Source organism: Tympanuchus pallidicinctus, unplaced genomic scaffold (genome assembly GCF_026119805.1).
Source record: "Tympanuchus pallidicinctus isolate F22 unplaced genomic scaffold, pur_lepc_1.0 scaffold8, whole genome shotgun sequence".
In the NCBI taxonomy this organism is placed as follows: Eukaryota; Metazoa; Chordata; class Aves; order Galliformes; family Phasianidae; genus Tympanuchus; species Tympanuchus pallidicinctus.
In genome coordinates, this window is record NW_026294802.1 from 15,526,206 (window position 1) to 15,548,239 (window position 22,034).

The 22,034-nt window shown below is 37.1% G+C and overlaps 1 protein-coding gene across 1 annotated transcript in view; it reads right to left on the reverse strand.

Annotated features, from left to right (window-relative positions):
- IFT56 (intraflagellar transport 56) overlaps window positions 1-22,034 on the reverse strand; it is a 45,928-nt gene that overhangs the window by 7,197 nt on the left and 16,697 nt on the right. The window contains exons 5-15 of the mRNA XM_052668378.1: window positions 21,799-21,848; window positions 20,294-20,439; window positions 19,130-19,301; window positions 18,646-18,720; window positions 17,393-17,495; window positions 15,409-15,464; window positions 13,527-13,580; window positions 13,100-13,163; window positions 7,791-7,879; window positions 2,427-2,510; window positions 829-898 (exon numbers count right to left, since the gene is read on the reverse strand). Of these exons, the coding sequence (XP_052524338.1) occupies window positions 829-898; window positions 2,427-2,510; window positions 7,791-7,879; window positions 13,100-13,163; window positions 13,527-13,580; window positions 15,409-15,464; window positions 17,393-17,495; window positions 18,646-18,720; window positions 19,130-19,301; window positions 20,294-20,439; window positions 21,799-21,848 (963 nt within the window). The remainder of the gene's footprint in view (window positions 1-828; window positions 899-2,426; window positions 2,511-7,790; window positions 7,880-13,099; window positions 13,164-13,526; window positions 13,581-15,408; window positions 15,465-17,392; window positions 17,496-18,645; window positions 18,721-19,129; window positions 19,302-20,293; window positions 20,440-21,798; window positions 21,849-22,034) is intronic.

The window sequence follows — 22,034 nt, forward strand, 5'->3', positions numbered from 1 at the left end:
CTAATCATGCTCTGACATAAATGAATTAGAATGCCCTGTAATTTCCTTTCAGCTTTTATCCAGAAGGATATAATAGTAATTTATAAACTTGACAAAAAAAGATCAGTATACTCATCAATGAACAGTTCCTTATGCAAAAAATTCTAGAAGCTGTTTGGAATGAAAAATGAAAAATTTAAGATAGTTATGAAGAATATAGCACCTCTACTGAAACTTCAGGAGGAGTTCAGAATGCTGAGGCACACCTGAGAATAAATAGCAACTTTTATGAAATTGCCACAAAATTTATAATTGATATTATAGTGTTAATTCTACCTCTTGTAGAAAAGTTTGTGTATTCAGAGTACTGCACTTCCAGAGGTATGTCAAAGAACTACTGTAGCACAAAATCAAAAGGATGAACAGTCTACTGAACAAGCATGAATTCCCTTAGCCATGGGAGTACATGGAATTGTACAGACCCTTGTGTCTGACCCAGTATTGCTGCTCCTATTTTATGTTTTACTCTGAACATTTTAAAGTTTTAATGCAGTCTTTCAAGACAGGAAATCCTCACTCAAGCAACTGAGTAGACAATTGAGAAGAAAAATGTTTGCTGGTTAGGACAAAACTGCATGGACAGAACCATAACAGCATTGAAGCTGTAACTGCTTAGCGAAGCCAGACATATGAAAGGTGCAATAACCACCCACACTATAATGAGTGCACAGCTTTTCACTTTTAAAGTCCTGAATCCACCTACAACATTACATTCAATTAGGAAAGTGGATTGCCAAGACTGATGCAATAGAGGAGGATCTGTATTCTGTTGAGAGTAAAGTGACTCACAGCAGCGAGCCAGCCAGCTAAGGTAAACAAAATCATTCTTTATCTTCTCACTCTGGATCAAAAGGAACACCTGCAGGAAGAAGGAAAATAAAAGATTATATATATGCACGTACTTTTAAACAAACACAAAGCAGACCTGCCTAGTTTCAACATGCAGGTAAGGCTTAAGCCATGCAACAATGGCTTCATGAGAAGACTGAGTTTGCAACTGTAGTACAGCGGCATATTGCTATGTTGGGTAGGTGGAGGACTGAAATAGTGCAATGCTTATCAAGGGACTGCTGCAGCTTCGAAATGCCAAGCTGTGCAGAGGGTGTGGACTACTCTGAACAAGTGCCAATAAGTGGCCATGAAACTCAGAGAGCACAAAGGAACACTGGGCCTGTGGGAAAAAGTATTTGGAACTTGTTTGTTTAGAAAGCAATGCATGCAATTTAATTAGCATCATCCTGAAATACCAGAAGTTTCACTATATATATATGAGTCTTTCTTCCCCATATGTGTCAGAGTTCATTTTAGGTGAGCAAGAAGCCTTTTCTTACCCTTTTGCTTTCAGTAAGGTTCTGAGGCAAAACATTAGTCTTTTGTAACTTACTTACATGCAAACACAGGCTTATTACATTCTGCATCTAAAGGGGTATGAGTGGGAGAAGTGATGCATTTTGAAATGTACTCCGGCTTTATGCACAGAAAAAAAACCCGACAACTATGTATGCCTTTTTGCAGGTGTATCTGGGACTATACTCGGGATGCTTCTGGCAAAAAAAAAAATAAAAATCTTTAAAGGAACAGATGTAATATGTACTGAAATTGTGAGTGCCACAGAAATAAAGAGCTCTGTTGCGAAGAGACTCAAAGAGTTAGAAAAAATTAGAAAGGAGAAAACCAAAAAACAAAACAAAGCTAAACCTCCACTCCAGACTATTTGTTTTATTTTTTTCTGGTTTGTATTCTGATAGCCTTGTGGAAAACATAGCTTCCATTTTCATAATAGCTATTTGCTTCTGCATATTTTTGCTGTAATTAAGTTTCTACTGCACATAGACAAAAAAAAATGCTCTGTGTAGAAGTTAATCTCTTCCAGCTGTATCTGGATGCTGCTGAATAAGATAGTGAGCACTTCCTCTTCTCCTCCCACATCTCCCCAAGGAAGAAAATGTGTTTTTTGTTGTTGCATGCTTTTTTTTTTTTTAAACACAAATTTCTAGGGACACCTAGCAGCTCTTAACTATACAGTGTCTTTTACTCAGAACGCTCTTGTCGGGAACAATAGGACTGCCTGAGATCCCAGACAAAGTGTAGGAAATCTAATTAAGAAGGCATTCTTTGATCAATTAGAGAGAGCTGCAAGCACTCCTGTGACGCACCACAAGCTGCATGACTCTCCATACACCTCGTATTACAAGATTAGCAAGATAATCTTTTTTGAACAGTGTTCACTGTGAGTTTCAGTTCCTTTACGAATGTTCCACACAGTCTAATTACTGGCAACCAAAATGAAGGTGTAGATGGAAAAAAAAAAGAAGAAAAAAAGGAAGAAAACAGGAGTACGAGGGAAACATTGCTATTGTCATTTTTTAAAGAAAGTAAAAACATACCTCTTCAGCTTCACTAAAAAGGCCCATGGAAGCTTTGGCTTGGGCGTAGTTGAAGTTAAAAGTGTCATCATTGTAAAAGTAACTCTGGTAAAAAAAAGCCACACAGAAAGAAAGAAAAAAACTCAAATGGCGTAATAAGATTAAAAATAACATCCCACCCCAACTCTGAGTCAACAACAATCAAGAACAACAGGAAGGATAAAAGAAAAACCCACATTATGAACATACGACATTTATAAGCAGTGGGTAGAAAATTATGGACTGGATTTCCATCCTATATTTGTGACTACAAACACAGCCGGAACATTCCACAGTATTAACCATGAGATATCTGGAAAATACTCCATGCTCTAAATTGCAGTGGCAGCTTTTATGGGCGTAATTTTCACTTCGGTCATGTGAAGACATGCTGTTCTGCCATGGTCTCTTTCACCTCCCAAACACTTACTTCACCACGAGAGCACTAAATAAGTAGCTGACTCCCTAAAGGCTTAAGGAGATGAACAGTTTGTTTTTCCAAGACTACTCAAGAAGTTCAACAAGACATCCTGTGGATCTGGTTATGTGACAGATACTAATCTGAAACACTGGATCACATGAAAGAGGTGGAGATGCCGTGCCAGGCTGTAGCCAGAGAGCATACGTTGTAATAGGGCTTTCCTAAGCTCAAGACTTGCTTACAGGGAACCCTTCTCTTAGTGCAGTACTAAGCTGTTCTCTCCTGTGATATCAGACAGGACACACTTGGTTAATGAGAGATCAGGTTCATCTGGCTGCATCTCTTCTGAAACACTGCATAGGCCAAAGCAGGAAATAAATTTCTAGATACAGATTAGCCTGATGTTTGGATTTGACCCAAAGAGCTTAGATTTGATCATAGTCAGATGTCCAGATTAAAGTATAATTAAAATGACCAAAGTTAGCTGAGGATATTCTGCATTCGGTACTGTCACCACACTGCCTCACAGGCAGATCTGATACAGGTAAACTGGATCACAATACCATAGCAACAAGCAGGAATGAGACTGAGGATCTCTGCCAAGCAGAGGTACAGTGCTTGTGAAAGAACCTAGGAAAAAATGCGGATGGTTTATCTGGTGTCCATGGTTATCACAAGGAAAGCTTTCTGGGTACACAAAAGCAAATTGTTGGAAAAATAATGTTTTTCCTTATATAGCATCTATAAGAGAAACAGTATATTAGGAAGATTAGCTAACTTTGGTTTGCTCCCTCATTAAGAGTGAGGAGGAAGTGAAAAGCATAGCTAGGACTGTATAAAGATATGTAAAGCAAGGGACAAGACCCTTTGCCAGGGCTCTCTGTCTTCTGTCTTTATGTAGAGATGCTTGAGGAGCCTCATCCCTTCCCTGTCACAAGCAGTCACAAAGACCGAGCCCACCCACATAGATCTAGCCACCACCTTGAGAGAAGAGGTGAGAAGTTGTCAGCAGTTGCCAGATGTCTAGCTTTCACCTAAATAATCTATGCTAAGGTCCAAAGGAGCTGGCAAATACAGCAAGCTCTGTGAACGCACGAGGATGAACCAATTGGGGGAATCTCAAACTAAGTCTGTGCAAACATTTCAGTACCCTTAGGATGAATTAACTGGTTTCACCAAATGAGAATTACAACACTTCACTGTATTTTTCCTCAATGATAGTTTTGTGTGAATCAGCACAAGTCTCAGGTTAAGCAAAGCTGGTAAGCTAGATGCTGGTTTTACTGCATGAATAGCTCCTTCTGTTCAAATACCCTCCATTGTATTTTTGAATTAAAACTGAAAAGAAGCTCTGTCAGTAACCAAACTCAAAAACTGTCATTCTATCTTGGCTGTATTAATGCCAGAGACCAGAACTGCTGCAAAAACAAGACTAGTAGAAATGGACCCGTTTTGCAAGATATTCAGGGCAGCTACATGGTTTTGGTTTTTTTTCAGTCATTGGACTTCACTCTTTTGTGGTCTTTTTACTGGCTTTCAGTCTTTGTATTAAACTGTGCTCTGAGTGACATTTATTCCAGTGAGGCGCTCAGATACTCAGCTGAACAACGAAGCATTCGTTGTGGCCAGAACTCGGCTGAGCTTGAATTATCTTGTCTTCTCAGATGATCTTCAGTGCTACGTCATTCCCAGAGCAGCTGGTCATACATTTATAATAAGTGTCCTTTGAGACACTCTCATGCCTTAAGGTTTTTTAATCAATCATAGATGAAGGTGGTATTTCCCATAACTGTGATGCAAACATGTCTTCAGAGAGTGCACAGCTCTACATAAAGAGTAGCAGAGATTGTACTGAAGTTTATTTCTGTCAATAAGAAAACAAAAAGGTGACTGAAAAGCCACCTAATCCTGCTCTGTAAAATGGTACAAGAACTACTTGCATTCCCATGGCCTAACTAAATCTGACCAGTGGCTAGATTCTGCTAGAACTGTTGAGTATCATCTACCCTCAAATGGACCGTGCAAGGAAAGCAGTAGTAGGCAGAAGGCATCTGTCCTTAGTCCTTGCTTTTTATCAGCACCATTATGCCTGAGTGCCAGTATCTATAAACCCTTCCAAGAACTTAACAGATACATTTTTTACTAGGCTTGATCATTTTGATACAACCTATAAACCCTTCCAAAACCTTGCAACTCAAGGATGAGCCATGACAATAAGTTTGATAAACCATATGCTTTAAGGGACAAAATTAATTTGCTTTGAAAAGATGTTGTGAGTTTACTGTAATTCCAGCAAGCCATATATTGTTTTCAATACAGATCAAATATAGGTTTCAAACCTACCTGGTTTATTCTAATCTTCATTTTGTATCACTTTGGTTTCTTACCAATCTTCATTATGACTAATTTCAGTTTCTTACATTTCTATAGCAAATAATACCTATCTTCTAAATCTCTTCAGACAGTATTTCAATTTCTAAGAATTCCCTGAATTACTTTTCTTTCTGTATTGCAGAAGGGAGGGTCCCAAATATTTCAAATAAGAGTAAACTGTATACCACCATGCAACTAAATGCATCAATTGTTTTTCTATTGACCTTTCTTTTCTAGCTTAATATTTTGTTTAATTCTTATAACACATTCACTTTACAATCGTGAAAACTGAAGGAATGCTAAGAAAGGTTATCTTTGCCTAAAAATGTTTCAAAACAGGTATGTGGTTAAAAATAGGCATGGACAACACTGTTTCCTGTATGTAGAATATACTGCTGTACACTCTTCTTCTCTGATGATTGATTCTGGCAAACTACTATTATGAATGGAAAAGTTCAGTTGCAAACAAAGATCCACTTACATATAACACGTAACAGTAGTTTTCATACTTTCAGTAGAACAGCTAATTTAAAAAAAACAAAAAAAAAACACCAAAAACACTGAATATTTTGTTCTTCCTTTTTTTACCCTTCAGACTTTCTTTCCAACCTTTTCTATACCATTTTCCTTTATACCCTCACAAACAGAACTGCCTCACCAAATGCCCTCAGTTTAGTACTTCTCTTATCTCATGACTTTGTCCTATCCATTCATTGCCCTATTGCCCACTTTCACCCTCTTAATTTCTGTTGAGTGTCTTGCTCACTTCTGACACTTTCCTTTACAAATGCTAACCACGCTTTACTTTCCAATATTAATGATTACTCCTTTTGCTTCCCCAGATGCTAGTATACTCTCTTTTCTAAGCTTTCCAGTATACACTGTCAGTGATGATTAATCTCATTTAACTTTGGCCTTTCCAGGTTAGAACTAGTTGTTAAAGAGCTGTGCATATCTTTGTGGTGACTCATTCCGTTTAAGATAACTATAAGAAGTTGTCATATGTCCATATTGGCTATATGCTGACACAAGATGATCAGTTTCAACTAGAAATCTAACTCTTAGATGGCCTAAGTTAAGCAAATCTCACTGATAGTTTCTACTGCTCCTTTTCTTCAATTAAATACACACTTCAATTTAGGGTAATAGGTATCTTTTCATCCCACTATAGTGGAGCCATTCCACTTGCTACAGCCACTTGGGATTTCCTCATTGACCTCTCCCCTGTTATAGTTTAAAAACATCACACTTCTGTCATACTTCACCCATGCTTTGGCATGATTACAACCATACACATATTCCTTAGGTCTCCCCTCCCTTAGAACATCATAGCTCTCTTCCCATCTAGTGCATTTCCCACATTGCTTCTTTTCAGATTCTCATTCCTCTTCTTATCAAATACAGATTTCTTACTACTCTTGTATACAATCACTGGAACAAGACTGCAATCTGGGGAGATCTCATTGTGGCCTTCCAATACTTGAAGGGAACATATAAACAGGAGCGAGAATGGCCGTTTACAAGAATGAATTGTGATAGGACAAGGGGGAATGCTTTTAAATTGAGACAGGGAAGGTTTAGGTTAGATATGAGGAGGAAGTTTTTCACTCAGAGGTGGTGATGCACTGGAACAGGTTGCCCAAGGAGGTTGTGGATGCTCCATCCCTGGAGGCATTCAAGGCCAGGCTGGATGTGGCTCTGGGCAGCCTGGTCTGCTGGTTGGAGACCCTGCACATAGCAGGGGGTTGAAACTGGATGATCACTGTGGTCCTTTTCAACCCAGGCCATTCTGTGATTCTATGATCAGACTACAACCTATCTCTGGATCCTCACATCTGATTTATAAGTAAATAACTGTAAGTTACAGTCATTTCAATCCATTGAATGCAAGAGATGTGACAGCATTGCATTTTGGTAACTGTAAATTCCTCTCACTTTGAAAAATGCAATACTACCTATAGGATGCCACTCAAATTGCTTCTGTAAAAATAGCACTCTTAGCTTTCTGCTTTGGTAACACTGCCCTATCTTAACCCATCAGTGACTGCTTTCTCTTTAAAATTCAAGCTTTATTACTTCCACGATCCTTCTTGTCTTATCTTCCTTACACACTCATGCTCATCATACTTGCGTTCCAAGTTAACTAGTGACAAAAATCTCCATCACTCATTTGATAAATATTTAAACAAACATTCGTTTTTTAATTCCACACTGATACAAATTAGTTAATTGCAATTAGTTAATATTTTGTTTAATTCTTAGTTAGATAGTTAATAGCTAACTTTCTCTTCTCTTTTGATGCCACCAGAAAGTCTGATATTGGTTAAATTGTAGGTTGAAACCATCTTGTCCACCATGCTGCACAATGCTACCTTATGAACTGCTCTCATACATTTGGATCCATTTCCTGTATTGACCAACTATGTAGCACTGTTGTTCCTGTGTTTCTATTATGTTTCTGCATCTTCTTCTGTCTTATACAGTATAGCATAATTCCATAGGTAGTGATTCTATGTATTATAGTACTACCAGTGCTACATAATAATACTAACCTTGACTGAGTTGAGGTAAATCAGGACATTAGCAAACTGTCTAAGAAGAAAGAAGCAGGAGGCCATGCACTGTCTCCCTGGAATGGTATCTGAAATTCAAAAGAGAAACACACATTAGTAGAATTTAAAAATTACGTGGTAATGGAGGTCGCTGCCAAGATTGCTGGCAGCTATGAAAGCAACTAACTTCTAAAAATAATGTAACTTGCCTTTTCAGGCAAAGCAGTACACTGGAGGTTAGAAAAGCTATTAGATCATCTTGTCAACTTTCTCTACAGCATACAATAACTATCACAGATTGTATTCAAAAGCACATTCTACAGAAATAAATTGCTTAAGTAATAGGACTTTTTCCATGACAAAATCCACGCAGCATTGTTTTACTACGAATTATTCTTACTTTTAGGAAACAACTTTTGATCTGAGTTTGTTATTCTGACCTCATACTCTTTTGCTTTAGAATTACACTCTTCAGTTATCCCAGACAAAGCAGCTCTATATATTCTGATTTTAGTTCCAGTAAGAGAGCAAACTTCAGACACCAAGAACATTACCAAAAAGTTTCGATACATGCACAAGTTAAAATACAGCAAGAATGTTATTTTTCACACAGTTGGGTTACTACATTGCTCACAAGTGATAATATCATAAATAAGCTGGGCAGATAAGCGCAAATGAGTGCCAGTAGGATCTTTTTTTAAGAGTTTACTAGAACAATTTTTTTTTCCTTAGACTCAGCCAGTAGCAAGTGGTCAGAGATGGATGGATCCAAGTAGCAGCCACGAAGGCAATATTCCAAGGTCGTTAGAGAAGCGTGCTGTTCTGTAGTGGTTGGTGAAGTGACAGAAACTAAAATCCTAAGATTACCAACAGCCCTGAAGTAATTGCTCTTTTAGGTAAGTTATCATCAATCCATCCACACTAGAAAATTGTATCTGAAGAACAATACTTTGACTGCAAGACAGCACTACGCGTAGCATTCCACTAGAATTCCACTGTAAATTTTGCTTTCTGAGGTAAGGTACTAATTATTGCTAGAAAGCATTACAGAAGATCTCAAAATGTATTGCAAAGGAAAACAAAATATTCTTATTTTTTATCTTGTTGCACGAGGAGATACTGGGCTTGCATGTCTTGTCATTTCCATAAAGAGATGGTAATCCCTATCAGTGATGGCTGAACGACATCCTTCAGTTCTCCAATTTAAGGAAATCATTCAGTTATTTAAACAGTGTTCATCTGGCAGCAGAAATTGGCCCATAAACTTATCAGCCCTTTTTCACGTGCAGGCATAAACACTGTGATAAATATATGCCTGGACAGAACATTAAGATAAACACTTTTTTCTCAGTGCCTCTCTAATTTTTTTCTCTTTGTAATGAGAATGAAAGTAACTCAAGAATCCACTTTTTCCTGTCACACTCAATTTTTGAGGCTCAAAATCTCAGTAATTTAAATAAAATCCAAGAAAATGCAAATGAACATTGAAAGACTTAGAACTGCAAATATATTTTCCACTAATAAGGAGTTAATAGAACCATGCATTTTTTTCCCCATGTATGGGAGATGTCTAAGTTTTAGTATCTAGTCTCATATCCACACTGTGGCAAGAAATTCTATTATCCCAGCACACTATACCCCATATACTTGTAATGAAAAAAAAACAAACAAAACCCAAACAAGTAAAAGACTACACCAAGCCCAGATGAAATACTTCCTTCTTTCCACTTAACAGCAGAGGTGCCTGCCTTGGTCATAAGAGGACCACAGAAAACAAATGGGGTGCTATTCTCCATTGTGTCGGCAGTGTAAATATGGTAGTTGGTAAGACTTATGTTCAGCACCACAAACACTGTATTTAATGACAATTTTAATGCTCATTTACTTTCACTGATATCCCTCTCTCACATTTTTCTCCTTAAATTATTTCAGAAATACGATCCTGGTTCTGTTTTCTATCAAGTTGGGACACTACAATTAGATCACTTAGAGCATGGGAATTACCTGCAAAAATCTAGTTACATCCCCTTTCATTATGGCAATTCTATTTCAGGAGTCACTCAGGATTACAAATTCTTTATTAAATAGTAAAACAGAGCTGCTGTTCTGGGTGTTATTTATTGTATCTAACAGTCAAGTACTGACTGCTATGCTTTAAGTGCTTCCTGATTTTTTGCTTTTGGATGTCCCCACTCCTCTTCTATTACACAATTTCTCATAAATCTAAGAATTTTATCTCACACTGGAAAGGACTCTGCTTGCTCTGTTTGTCAAATTTCTGTGTCACAAATGTAATTAAAAATAACAGATTCAATTGCTGACTTCAAATGACCTTGCAAACACATAACACTGTATTCTTCATAAACTAACTTTTTACTGCTTTTCTCTTCATCTAGTCATGGAATTTCTACAGTTAACAAGAGCAAGCCAGAAACACAGGAAGTTGTTTTGAGAAAATATTCCACAAAAAATCATAAAATTGCCAAGGTTGGAAAAGACCTCTAAGATCATCCAGCCCAGCCCAACTGCCCACCTATCACCAGTATTTTCCACTAAACCATGTTCCTCAGTACAACATCTAAACGTTCCTTGAACATCTCCAGGATTGTTGACTCCATCACCTCTCTGGGCAGCCCATTCCAGTGCATGACCACTCCTTTGGAGAATTAGTGTTTCCTGACTTGAATCCCCCTGGCACAAATGTCCAGGCCATTCCCTCTAGTCCTACATGGGAGAAAAGGCCAACCCCTGCCTCACCACAAATCTTTGCTTCAGTACATGCACTGTTTGATAACCCAAGCAAAAAGTCGAGAGCCTTGCAGATCCAGTTCCAAGGAAAGAAAAAGCACAGGATTTCCTCACTGTAATCAGCACAACCTTCTTTTCCTTTGTAGTCTGCAAAGCAGCTAAGAAACTTGATGAAGATCTCAAACAGACTATCTGGTGGTTCTAACTCTTTGCTAGATCGGCAGCGGGAAGCGTTGAAGCGTGACTTACATGCTTGAATAGCCTGGCTGGCTAGAAGCCCAAGTGTACAAACAGGTGAGAATTCTGTTCTCCATTTCAAAATGCTGCTAGACAAAGGCAGCATATTAAAAATGACCAAAATATACAACGTAATGGTTAATATGCTAAGCAACATAAGATCATAAAAATGATCATATTGGATGGATTCCAAAGTCTGTCTCGTTCGGAAGCTTATGTAGTAGGAATACATGGCTATAGAAAGAATATGTTCTGATTTCACATACAAGATATGATTTGGTAAACAGTGCTACTTCCTTTGAAGCCTTTCCCAACTTCCAACAATCTGCTCTGACAGACTTCTTAACTGCAACCGAAAATTTTGCAACAGCCGATGTACTTTTCCTTTATGATGTTCCTCATACCTTTTAGTTCTTACACGATTTGATACCTAAGAAGTTGCCTCATGTGAAAAAGCAATTTGTGCTGCTTGTTTTTAACTATCTTGCTGATGATTTATTTCACTGCTCTTTAAGCTTTGGATGGCAGAGTAACTAATTCTTCTCTGTACATCTTTGCTATGGATTTACAATGTTCTGTATCACGAGCGTAATAAACTCAGTCATCACTTTTGCAGGCTCTGTATCCTCTCAGTTTATCTCCTCTTGTTCAACAATCTGTCCCCTTTCTTTTATCCTTGTTGGGCTTATGTATACTTTCTTGTTCTACCATACTGATTGGAAATGCAAGAATCAGAATTGCAGACAATATTCAAGAAATGGAACTACAACTGTGTACAATTACACAGTAATTACTTCTATTTTGTTCTCTCTTTCCTCATCAGTTCCTAAGAGTCTCTTCAGTTTTTTCTAGTGCTTCTTACAATTTTGAAAACATAGTTAAAGCTCTTATCCCCAATAAATAATACTTAGCATTTATCAAAGCTAAATTTAATTTGCATATTACTACCCAGCTTCATATATTCTTCCACAGCTTTCATCATTGTGGAAGCTCCTGCTATGAGTAATTTTATACCACTGGCAAACCTAGACATGTCTTTGTCTCCTACAGCTAATTAATTATGAATATGAACTCTTTATTTAGGAAGAAAAAAGGTTCTTTCAAGTGTTCTTATGAGCTTTGTTTTATCCTTTTCACTACTGCTTCTCATTTGAAACAGAAAACTTGCAGTGAAATGTTATGTAGCTTCCCTGCTTGAAATTCAGTACTGGAGAAATACTTGAGGTTTTTGTTAGCAAATGGATTTTGAATTTGATTATACTCAGATTACTATAACAGAATTGAATTTTGATCATAATATTTCAAATCAAGTTCTATGTAATAATCTCTGCATTGCTCAGGAATCACCTGTTCATTTGTGTGCTCTCTTTCTAAGAAAGAAGAAAAGTTGTCATTCCAAATTTTTCTGCTGTTTCATGCTATGCCATTTACCAGGCTAGCACAGGCAGAACAGAATTTGAACTATTATTTAATTATCTAGCTATATAAAATCTCTAACTTCTTTAACATGCCAGCCACTGCTGCCATCTACTCTGGTCAGCACTATGCATCTCATATTATCTGAGCATAAACAGGTTTATGTTACTCACCGATAAAGAAAACACATTTACTTTATTTCAGACAAGGTTTCTTTATTGCTTAGAAACATTTATTCACTGGCATCATCTATTTTGTAATGCCCTACTGCAAATTAAATGTGAACAATATGCTATATGTTACCTCCTTCCTATCGTGTTTAAAAAATTATTTTAGGTTTACAAGCTCTTCTAAAAACAGGCATTCCACTTTACTCATCTATTTTAAAAACATTTAATATTTGTAAAAAAACCCACATATTTGATTTTCATGTGTATGCTTTCTGCTATCTCAGTTGAACTCTTACAGTTTGTTGTCCTCTGTGCAGCATTCATTTGAGGATACAAAACCCACACTATTTTGCATTAAAAGGAGGAATTACTTTGAACTATGTGCTCTTTTCTGCCAGTTTTTTTTTCCATGAGAGACATTTAGTTATGTTGCTGTCCTGTTTCTACAAAGAAGACTACGAATATAAGACAAGCTGCTACGGAATCTCTAAGTGAAGACTGGCAGTTTGAAGTATAGCCTCTTTTCCAGTTGAATTCTGGCCAAAGTTTTGGAATAAATTGAGCCTTCTAATTTAAACTTGTGATTTTTATTTTAAGCCATAAATTAAACTTCCACATTATAGCAACAAAATGCCTACCACTAGTCAAGCTAATGGTCAGCATTTAGATGAGGATATGAAATACAAACATATACCATAAGAGGGATTACATAATAGAGAAAGGGCATTTCAAACATACCACATTCACTGGCTGATTCACCCACCAACTGGAAGAACTGCTGAGCAATTTTCAGATGATCTCTCTAGGAAAGGAAAAAAAATTCAACTAGGCGAAATGAAGAACATGCAGGCAAACTGGGGTTGAAGTAAAACCAGAAAAGGTAAATTATGCCACTGTATAGGTCTAGATACACTGGAATACTGTAAAAGCAAACAGAATTTGGAAGCACGACAGGGAAGTCAGCTTTAGCTTGATTTACTTTCAGGACTAGTAACAGAAACTTGCAGTTTATTCATTATGGCTTAAGAACTGTATGGAGTAATATGAAGAGACTCAGAGATCCTGCAATGTAAATGTGAGATGACTTTCACTCCGTTCCAGTCCCTACAGATCTGTTCATATTCTACTGTTGAAGATGCTGGAGAACCTTGTGGATTTAACTCACCGAATCCATTTCTTGTCCAAGAGCTGCATTTACCACTCCTTTGAGGATATACTCCTGGAAAAGAAGAGTAAAGAGGATCAAAAAAGGCAATGTGAAGATTTCAGGAGACCTAGAACAGTGTTCTCGTGCATATTTTTCTTTCTAAAGTTAACTCTATCCCAAACCAGTTTAACTGATAGCTGGTTATTACCAGAGCAAGTGTTTCGGTACAGCATCACAGTCACCTCCCAAAAATCTATACTACTTGTTAGCTAGTCACTTCTGCTAAATATTTGGGCTGCAAAGAAGTAGAGAGTTTCCTAATAAGACTTAATATTCGAAGATTATGTATCAGAAGTTACACCATAACATAACATAGTATTATGCCCTCTTCACCACCATTTGGCTAATAATCAAGTGCAATATTGTTCCACTAATGCAAGGATCCAACGCCTAGTACACACACACAGGTTAACCATCACCACCAGCAGCCATGCTCCAAAAGGCAGTGTTTCTCATCAGGGTAAAAATGTCAAGAGATTTGTGCTCATACTGTTCTACTGAAATTAGGAACTAGAACAGAGTAATCTATGCTCTGAGCTACACAGGCAGTTCTATTCTCACTGAGCAAGATCTTCTTAGAATGTAACAGATTCATTTGTCTTGTTTAAATCTTATAATCCAGTGTTCTAGCTATAAATGTGTTGTAGTAGGTTCTCCTGATAAACTTGGATAGATCCCTCAGATATAAACAAAGGAAAGGAGGAAAAAAAAAGGACTGTAAAGATGAACAAAATGTAAGGAAACAATCTGATGGTAATAGCCAGGATGCTAAGTAATCATGTCAGTACATCAACTCCTACAGATGCAAAATTAAATCCTATAGACTCCATGACAAAGAAGAAATTTGATAAGAACTATAGGTGAATTATAGAACTATATGTGTAGTTTTGCAGTCTTAATGGGGAGTTCCTTCTGAGTGTGGATGAGAAAATGGAGAAAAAAATCCACAAAGATTCTCAATTTAAAATGTATCAAGTGGGTGATATCGTGGTATACATATAAGCTTGTATATGGGGAAAATGCAGGGAGAAAATAGGGCCCAGAGAAGCAATATTGGTATAAAACTGTTTAAGGAGGGCATATATAGCTGCTTAAGTATTAAGTATACTGAAAAATGCAAGAACTAGAAAGCAAAAAGAAACAGCAGAAGGCACTCCTCAGCACAGAATTACCAGATCTGTTTTTAATGTTTCCCCCCCTCCCTCTCTCCATCCATCCCTCACACACACTCGTGAAAGGTCTCTTGCATGCCCGGTTATGTGATCTTTGGAAACTCAACTGCAAAGAGGAATAAATCAGAGACTAGAGATGCTGGAACAGCCACAGAAGAAAATGACAGTAGCAGTCAAGGGATATTTCAGTTTTCACTCATGGCAGCCAAAGTGAGATGGGATTAGAAGAGACCTATTATTTAACACGTTGAATCGAACCTGGCTCATTTTTATTGAAATGGCTTCAGGACAAACCACATGAGTGTCTGAGCTAGCAGATCTTGAGGGATGGTGATAAACACCACCGAGGGAGAAGTGACAAGCAGCTGTAGTTGGAAGAGAGCTTTCATCTATACAGTAATGGTCAGCTCCCTAGAATCAAATCTGCACAAAGAGTTGCATTTTCAATCGACCCTGGGCAGTACAGTACTAAACGTGCTAGGTACTCATGTATGTATATATAATATTCTATGGATGACTCTTAAATCTATCACTGATAAAAGGATAAAACATGAGAGTTTTAAGGGTGGGAATGGAGCAAGCTATCTGCAGGATACCGGTTTTGTATGTGGCAGAATTCACACTAATTTATAGCCTGTCTATGTACCATGACATCATTTTCCAATTACCTGTGGAGCTGTAGGTTCCAAGTCTTTAATCAGGTTATAAGCTTCCTGCACATCATCTGAAATACCAGATGTTAGAATGCATGACAAATCATGGCATGTTGTATTAGAACAAATCACTCATCCTCTACAACATTCCCCTATAGTCACAGATGAAGAAATAAAGCATTTAGACAGGAAGAGAAAGGTACCTATAAATCACTGTGAATTTATATCAGAATGGTGATGGTTTCCTAGAACTCGAATAACAAACATGGTGTGAGTAATAGCTTCTTTATTACTACAGTTTTCCTACTAGAGATGACTCGGTTCCTTGTTCATAATCTAGTGGCTGACTTTCCAACAGTACAAGGTCAAGATAATAAATCCATTACTTTCTTGTTGTATCTCTTTTCATATTTATTTATTCCATATGCGGGATAAGGTAAGATGTTTCTGAAGAGAAACTTCATTATTTCTTATCAATATTTCAAAATCTGTCCAGCACCTCTTACCTGATCCTACTTCCAACAAGCAAAAACACCACTAGCATAGAAGTTTAAATGTAAAGTTTGGATTCAATAGGCAACTTTGGATCTTCCTGAGAAATAGTAACTGAAAATATCCTAAATCTTATGAAGATGCCCTTTGAACTGACAAAACGTTGTTAATACAGCATTATACCAGCTGCTTATAAGAATAAACCTTACCAAACAAAGCTTCCTTTTGAACAGTAGATACCATCCAGACAGCACGGTGACTCCAGGGTGACTTAAGGCAATATGCATTGGAGATCTCGAGCTCCAATTCATCCCTGACCAGCAACTCTGCTTTTCTACCCATTCCCTAGAGCAGCCACATAGTAAGCCAGTACACACTATACAAAAGCAATCACTTTTTATAAAAAAACTAGAAATAGGTTTTTGGGTTTTCTTCTTTGACTAGTGTAGCTCATCGGTGTTGGCACAAAGCAAGAGACAAGATCGCCATGTGAGTTTGTCAGCAGGGCATGAGGAGAGAAAGAAACTACAGCAGCCCTGCTTTCTGATCAGTGAGGACCATCAACACAGAATTCTGCTCTTTGGGCTCTGAAGAAGTTCCCTAACAAATATAGGAAATTCAAATTGGAATTCCTGGCCCAATACCCTAAAACTCACTACCTTAAACAAAAGAAAATGGGAAGCACATTTGTGCTTCAGTCTCTCCACTTCAAAGCACGCCTTTATCAGAAACCTTGTAAGTTTTGGAGAGATGGTTCAAATCATTGAGAGTGTTCTTGACTGATCCTGCTGCACTATGCAGATTTTTAAATGAAGACATAGCCATTTTTATCCTAACTCTATAGCACTCCTTTATCAGTATGCATGTTATTTGAATAACAAAGAACGGAACTTGACTGAAATTATTGCAAGTTTGGCAGCACAGGAGTAAGTGGACTGTTTTTTAACTGACACAAATTTGCTTTGCTTCTGTATAAGTGGAGATCAAGTTGAAGCATATCTTCTTCAATAATGTTGTTAATAATAATATAATTGATAATAATACTAGTACTGCTTTCAATCATATTGATTACAATAATAATGGACACAATGTTTGCCAGGAGCAGCAAATGCAGAGTTACAAACATCAAAGCATACCGACTGAACCAATGGATACCTACTTGTATGGATAAGGAAATAGGAGCACACGCTTGACTTCAGCAAGGTCTTTTGACACAGTCCCTATAATATTGTCACAGCCAATTTCTATCTCACCAGTTTAGCCATCTCTACAAACCCAAGAACCTCCAATTCTATGTGGAAATAGATTTATTTGAAGGCATACAATTACAGCCCTTCTCTACAAGCTGTGGGAATTTGTTTACATCACTATTTCTCAGAGATACTGAAAAGGAAATATATTACACAGTGCTGCAAAATAAAAAGCATTTTTGGGAGTGATCATTTGAGAGCAGATAAATAAAAATCATCCCTGAAGCAATGAGAGAGCCAGAGGAAGGCATATTTACCTTGCCGCAGATAGTAAATCACAAGGTTCAGTCTTGCCTCAGGAATAACATCAACCAGAGGAGGCAGCACCTGCAAAGCTCCTTCTCCCCCTCGGAACACCACCTGCAAATAAAAGCAGCATATTGATAACTGTTTATTATAATCTTCGTTATGATTCTTTAATTCCTATGTTAACAGTAAGAAGAGGTCAACAGTACTGTCTTTAGTGTAATTCCTGCTTTAATATAACAATAAAATTATATGTATGACAACCTTTGTTCTAAAGAACATTTAAGTACATAATTCATCAGCAGAGATTGACCGATCTCAGGTTTTAGCAGCTGAAAGCTGTGGCACATTACATACCAAATGTTTTAAAGAATATGGCCCAGAACAAAAGTGAGAACAAGTACAAAATTAGTTTCCTTATGATTATGCATTTGAGAAAAAAATAGGATAAGTATTATAGAATTGTTTAGAATACAATTAGATCTATAAAGGATTCAGTGCTTTATAATTCAGTGTTACATGACAGTTCCTCCAGAAAAAAAAAATACAAATCTAATATACTGACTCAATAGACTCCTGGCAAAAAGACCAACATTCACAATAAAGAATTTTAACTTATAAAGTCCAATCTGAAATCACTGTTAGGTTTTGTGATCAATGACTGCCTGATAAATAATAGCTATTAACAATTGTTCAGCAAAGTAATAATACCATTGTAGGGAGCATTAACAGGTACTCAGTGACTCTTCTACTGCAGAATGCATAAATATTTTGGCTTGTGTCGGTATCTTTTCCCCATGCACTGCTTGTCAAGTACTGTTTTGATAAAGACCATTTTCCTGAGTTATCTTCATTCCACTGACATCGTAGTCAATTGTAGACAACATTGAGTTGACAGTTCAAGGTCATGCATTCTGGTTTGTTTCTATACTACCCTAGTTGACTAGTCTCTACAAAATATCTTGCTAGGTTATTCTTACAGGCTATGAATTGTTTTAATATGCCTTTTGTCTAAAAGCAACAACATTATTATTTTCGTGATACAGTCTCACACTGTCAAAGAAAATGCCAGGGTAAAAAAACAGCACCAGCAATAAACTTGATGGCACATTGATTATACAGGCCAGTTTTCTGGAATAGGGCTTATAGGGCAGCAGAGATTCAGATGTTTGAAGATCCCAAAATATTCCCTTTCATAACTCTTCAAAAAAAAGTTCTACAAACAACTGCAGACCCCATGAAACTCAAGAAGCACATTACTTACCAGATTATGTTTAATGAGCTCCTTCCCAAACTCAAAAGATGATGAGGCACTGTCCGTCAAGTTCTTGAGTTCTGCCTGGAATTACATATACTCAAAAAGTTTAATAATAACACACAAAAAAGCACAGAGACATCAATGGAGGTTCATATCTGTCCCAGAACTGACAGAAACATCTCCACCAGTGCTGGGTCAATGGAAAAGCTGTGCCTTCCCACGTTTATATGACAATAATTGAATAATCCACAGACATAAGGTCAAAAGTGGACCAGGAAAACAGTAAAACCACTGTGCGTGCACCCATGTGTACAGATGGCTTAGCGCTAGAATCACTGAAGTAGGTTAAACTCCTAAGAGGACACAGTGATGTGGTACTAGGCCATTATCAACACGATTAACTGACTACGAAAGATAACAAGGAAAAGAAATGCCTAAGGGATGTCTTGAACTAAAATGAAGGCAAACTGAAGGGCTGTCAAATAGATACCTCAGCAGCCTTTCCGTTGTACAGTCGGAAATGGTTACAAGCCTTGAGGTTAAGAGCAATGGTGCTGTCAGGAACTTGCTGAAGATAAACAGCTAGCACTTCTTGTGATACATCATAGTAATCCAGTTTATAATAGCATAGAGCCACATACACATTCAGAGCCAAGTACTCCCTGCAGAAAGGAAAAAAGAGCATTTAAGAAAACATTTCAATCCAACAGATAGTTATATTACAGAATATTAAAATCAGTGATGAAGCCCTATATCTTCAACAAACACATCAAATTTGGGATTTCTAAATACTTGTTAGGTATCTTTATACCTCTAGTTCGTGATATAAGTTGCACAGATCCATTAACAGACATGCATGAGTTTTTTTCAATGGCAGCTATTCCAACACAATAACTGACAAAATGGTTGGCTAGCAAGTCTTTAAAAATGTGGTAATTCACACTGAGGAAATCCATAGAAAATAAGAACTTTTGTCCTGGCAGAATAGGATTTTCTGTGCAATACGTGTGAAAACATTTATATGCATTTAAAACTTTGAAAACATTTCAACAGATTCAACATGTTCTGTTATCTTAGAAATACTATTTATTTATTTATTAAAGAAAACTAAACAGGCTACTGCAAGCTATGAAAACAGAAGAACTAGGCACAGAAATAAGACAGATATTTGTGGTAACAGTAAGTAAAAAGATAATTGTTACAAAGGTTACTCGCTTAGCTTTCCATGATTGCTTCTACAGATTTAGAATTTCAAGAACTCTTTCCCGAGCATTAAATTACATATGGACATTATGAAGGACACTCAGCTTTCTGTAATGCACTCAAGAAGAGACAGTGCCAAAAGACAGCTACGTATTATGGGGTTGCAATTTCTATTCTACCAAACTACTTTTCCAGCCACTTAAGAATTCATTTTGTTCCTTTTCAAATTATGAACTAAGAAGTAGAATATGATAGAAAAAACATAATAATTAAAGAAATGCAAAGAGCTTTCTAAATAACCACTGAGAGCTGATCCGCTTCTTAGAAAGGATAACAGGTGAAGCAGAAATCAGTGATCAAAAGCAAGGCTCACCAGACTGATCATCAGAATTGTAATTCAATTACAACAATATCAGGACACCAAAGTAAGGTTTAGAGTAGAAATGCCCACCGATTTTCAAGAAGAATGCATTTGTAGATATCAATAGCTTCTTGGTAGTGGGACCGCATGTAGTGGATAGATGCCAAGCTAAGCTGATCCTCTGTAATGTCTTGCAGATTTTGGTGAGAGCTCATCAGTTTCTTCTCATCACTGAACTAGAACAGAAAGTGAGACATTCTCAGAAGAGTTCAATGAGAAATACATTTTAAGTTAATATGCTGGATTAGTTTTGTCCTTGCTGGCAAGCAGCAAGTGATTCATTTTTAACATCTGGATGTTACTTCAAAGTTAATTTGAACAGTGAAGAAAGCCAAACATTAAGAAGCAGACCAGTTGTAAACAGATAAATTAAGCATGAGTTTTCCTTTAAGTTGTGATTCAGACACAATTACACATCACGTGCCTTGCTGGATAAGAGAGCTTAATTAATCAATTATGTTATTTCACAAATATAATTCTGCAATGCAGGATTTAATTTACTATTCAATTTGGCACTTTTTTTTCTGTTAACAAAAGAAATCTTATTTCTCAGGGATAGCAGGAAAATGGAAGTCCTGCCAACACTCAAGCACTAACTTCCACAACACTTCTTTACAACACAAGCAAATTCTCCTTCATCGTTCTTTCAAAGTTCCTGTTAAAGCACTGATTTTTAAAATTGCTGTCGAGCACAGAACAAATGCACTAGGGTATAAGAAAGCAACAGAGTTCAACAATCAGCTTGTACTTGTGTAAGTAATAAAGTTGAGGCTATGCAGCAATTATTTTACTCAAAACAGTTATTCCAGTGCTTTTTATCAAGGACATCTTTTAAGTACCGGTGTAGAAACATTTTACGATTACTCTTCTAAACCAACAGAAATTTAAGGAAGAGAATCTAGCAACAAAGCTAGCATGCAGGACTTGTATTTTATTCTCCCAAAACTCAGTCTCTCCAGTAGCACAATACTGGCTGGGTATCATACAGGATGGATGGTACAAAAGCAAATGGAAGGGAAGACAGCCACAGGTGGTAACTGAAACAGTCATTTAACTGTTGTTGAAATTTAATTAAGTCTGATGCCATAAACATGATTACTTTTTGGACAGTGAATGACTTATGAGGATCAGAAATACCTTATGAGCCTTCTTGCTCAAACTGCTAAGCACAACTGCAAATTAGGAAACTTTGATAACTTCAAAGAAAATGAAAACAGTGGTGTATGCATTTCTGATTCTGTTCAAAGTCTCAGGTCCTTCATAATAAAAAATACCACCAGGTTCTTAATGTACAACTTGCATGAAGCTGGTTGGTAAGGCTTTTTGTAGATACTTGCTGAGGGCATCCATTCCAAGATCTGGCTTTTACACTTGCTTTCTCCACCAGTTTATTACAGGAGAGTGGTTGCAGAAAATCTTTGTTCTCCTTCCAACACTGACATTTTAATTATTTGCCCAGATTGCCAGAACACATTACAAATTACCAAATTGAAAAGAAAACAAAGCAAAGCACGAGTGAAGAAAGGACATTGTACCTTATGTGCCAGGTGAAAGAGTAAACGGTTCTGAAGACGACTCTTAGGTGCTGAAAGGAAAATTCAGTAAGTATTTCTGCAAAGAACAATTCAGGACATCCAGCTTTTATTTTAACTTTCTCAACAGACATGCATATGCATGTATTTTTCATTAACTAGCCCAAATACAGTTCCTCACTGTACTTCACTTCAGCAATTTTAATTGGCTTTAAAGCCTTCCTGCTTCCCATCTTCAT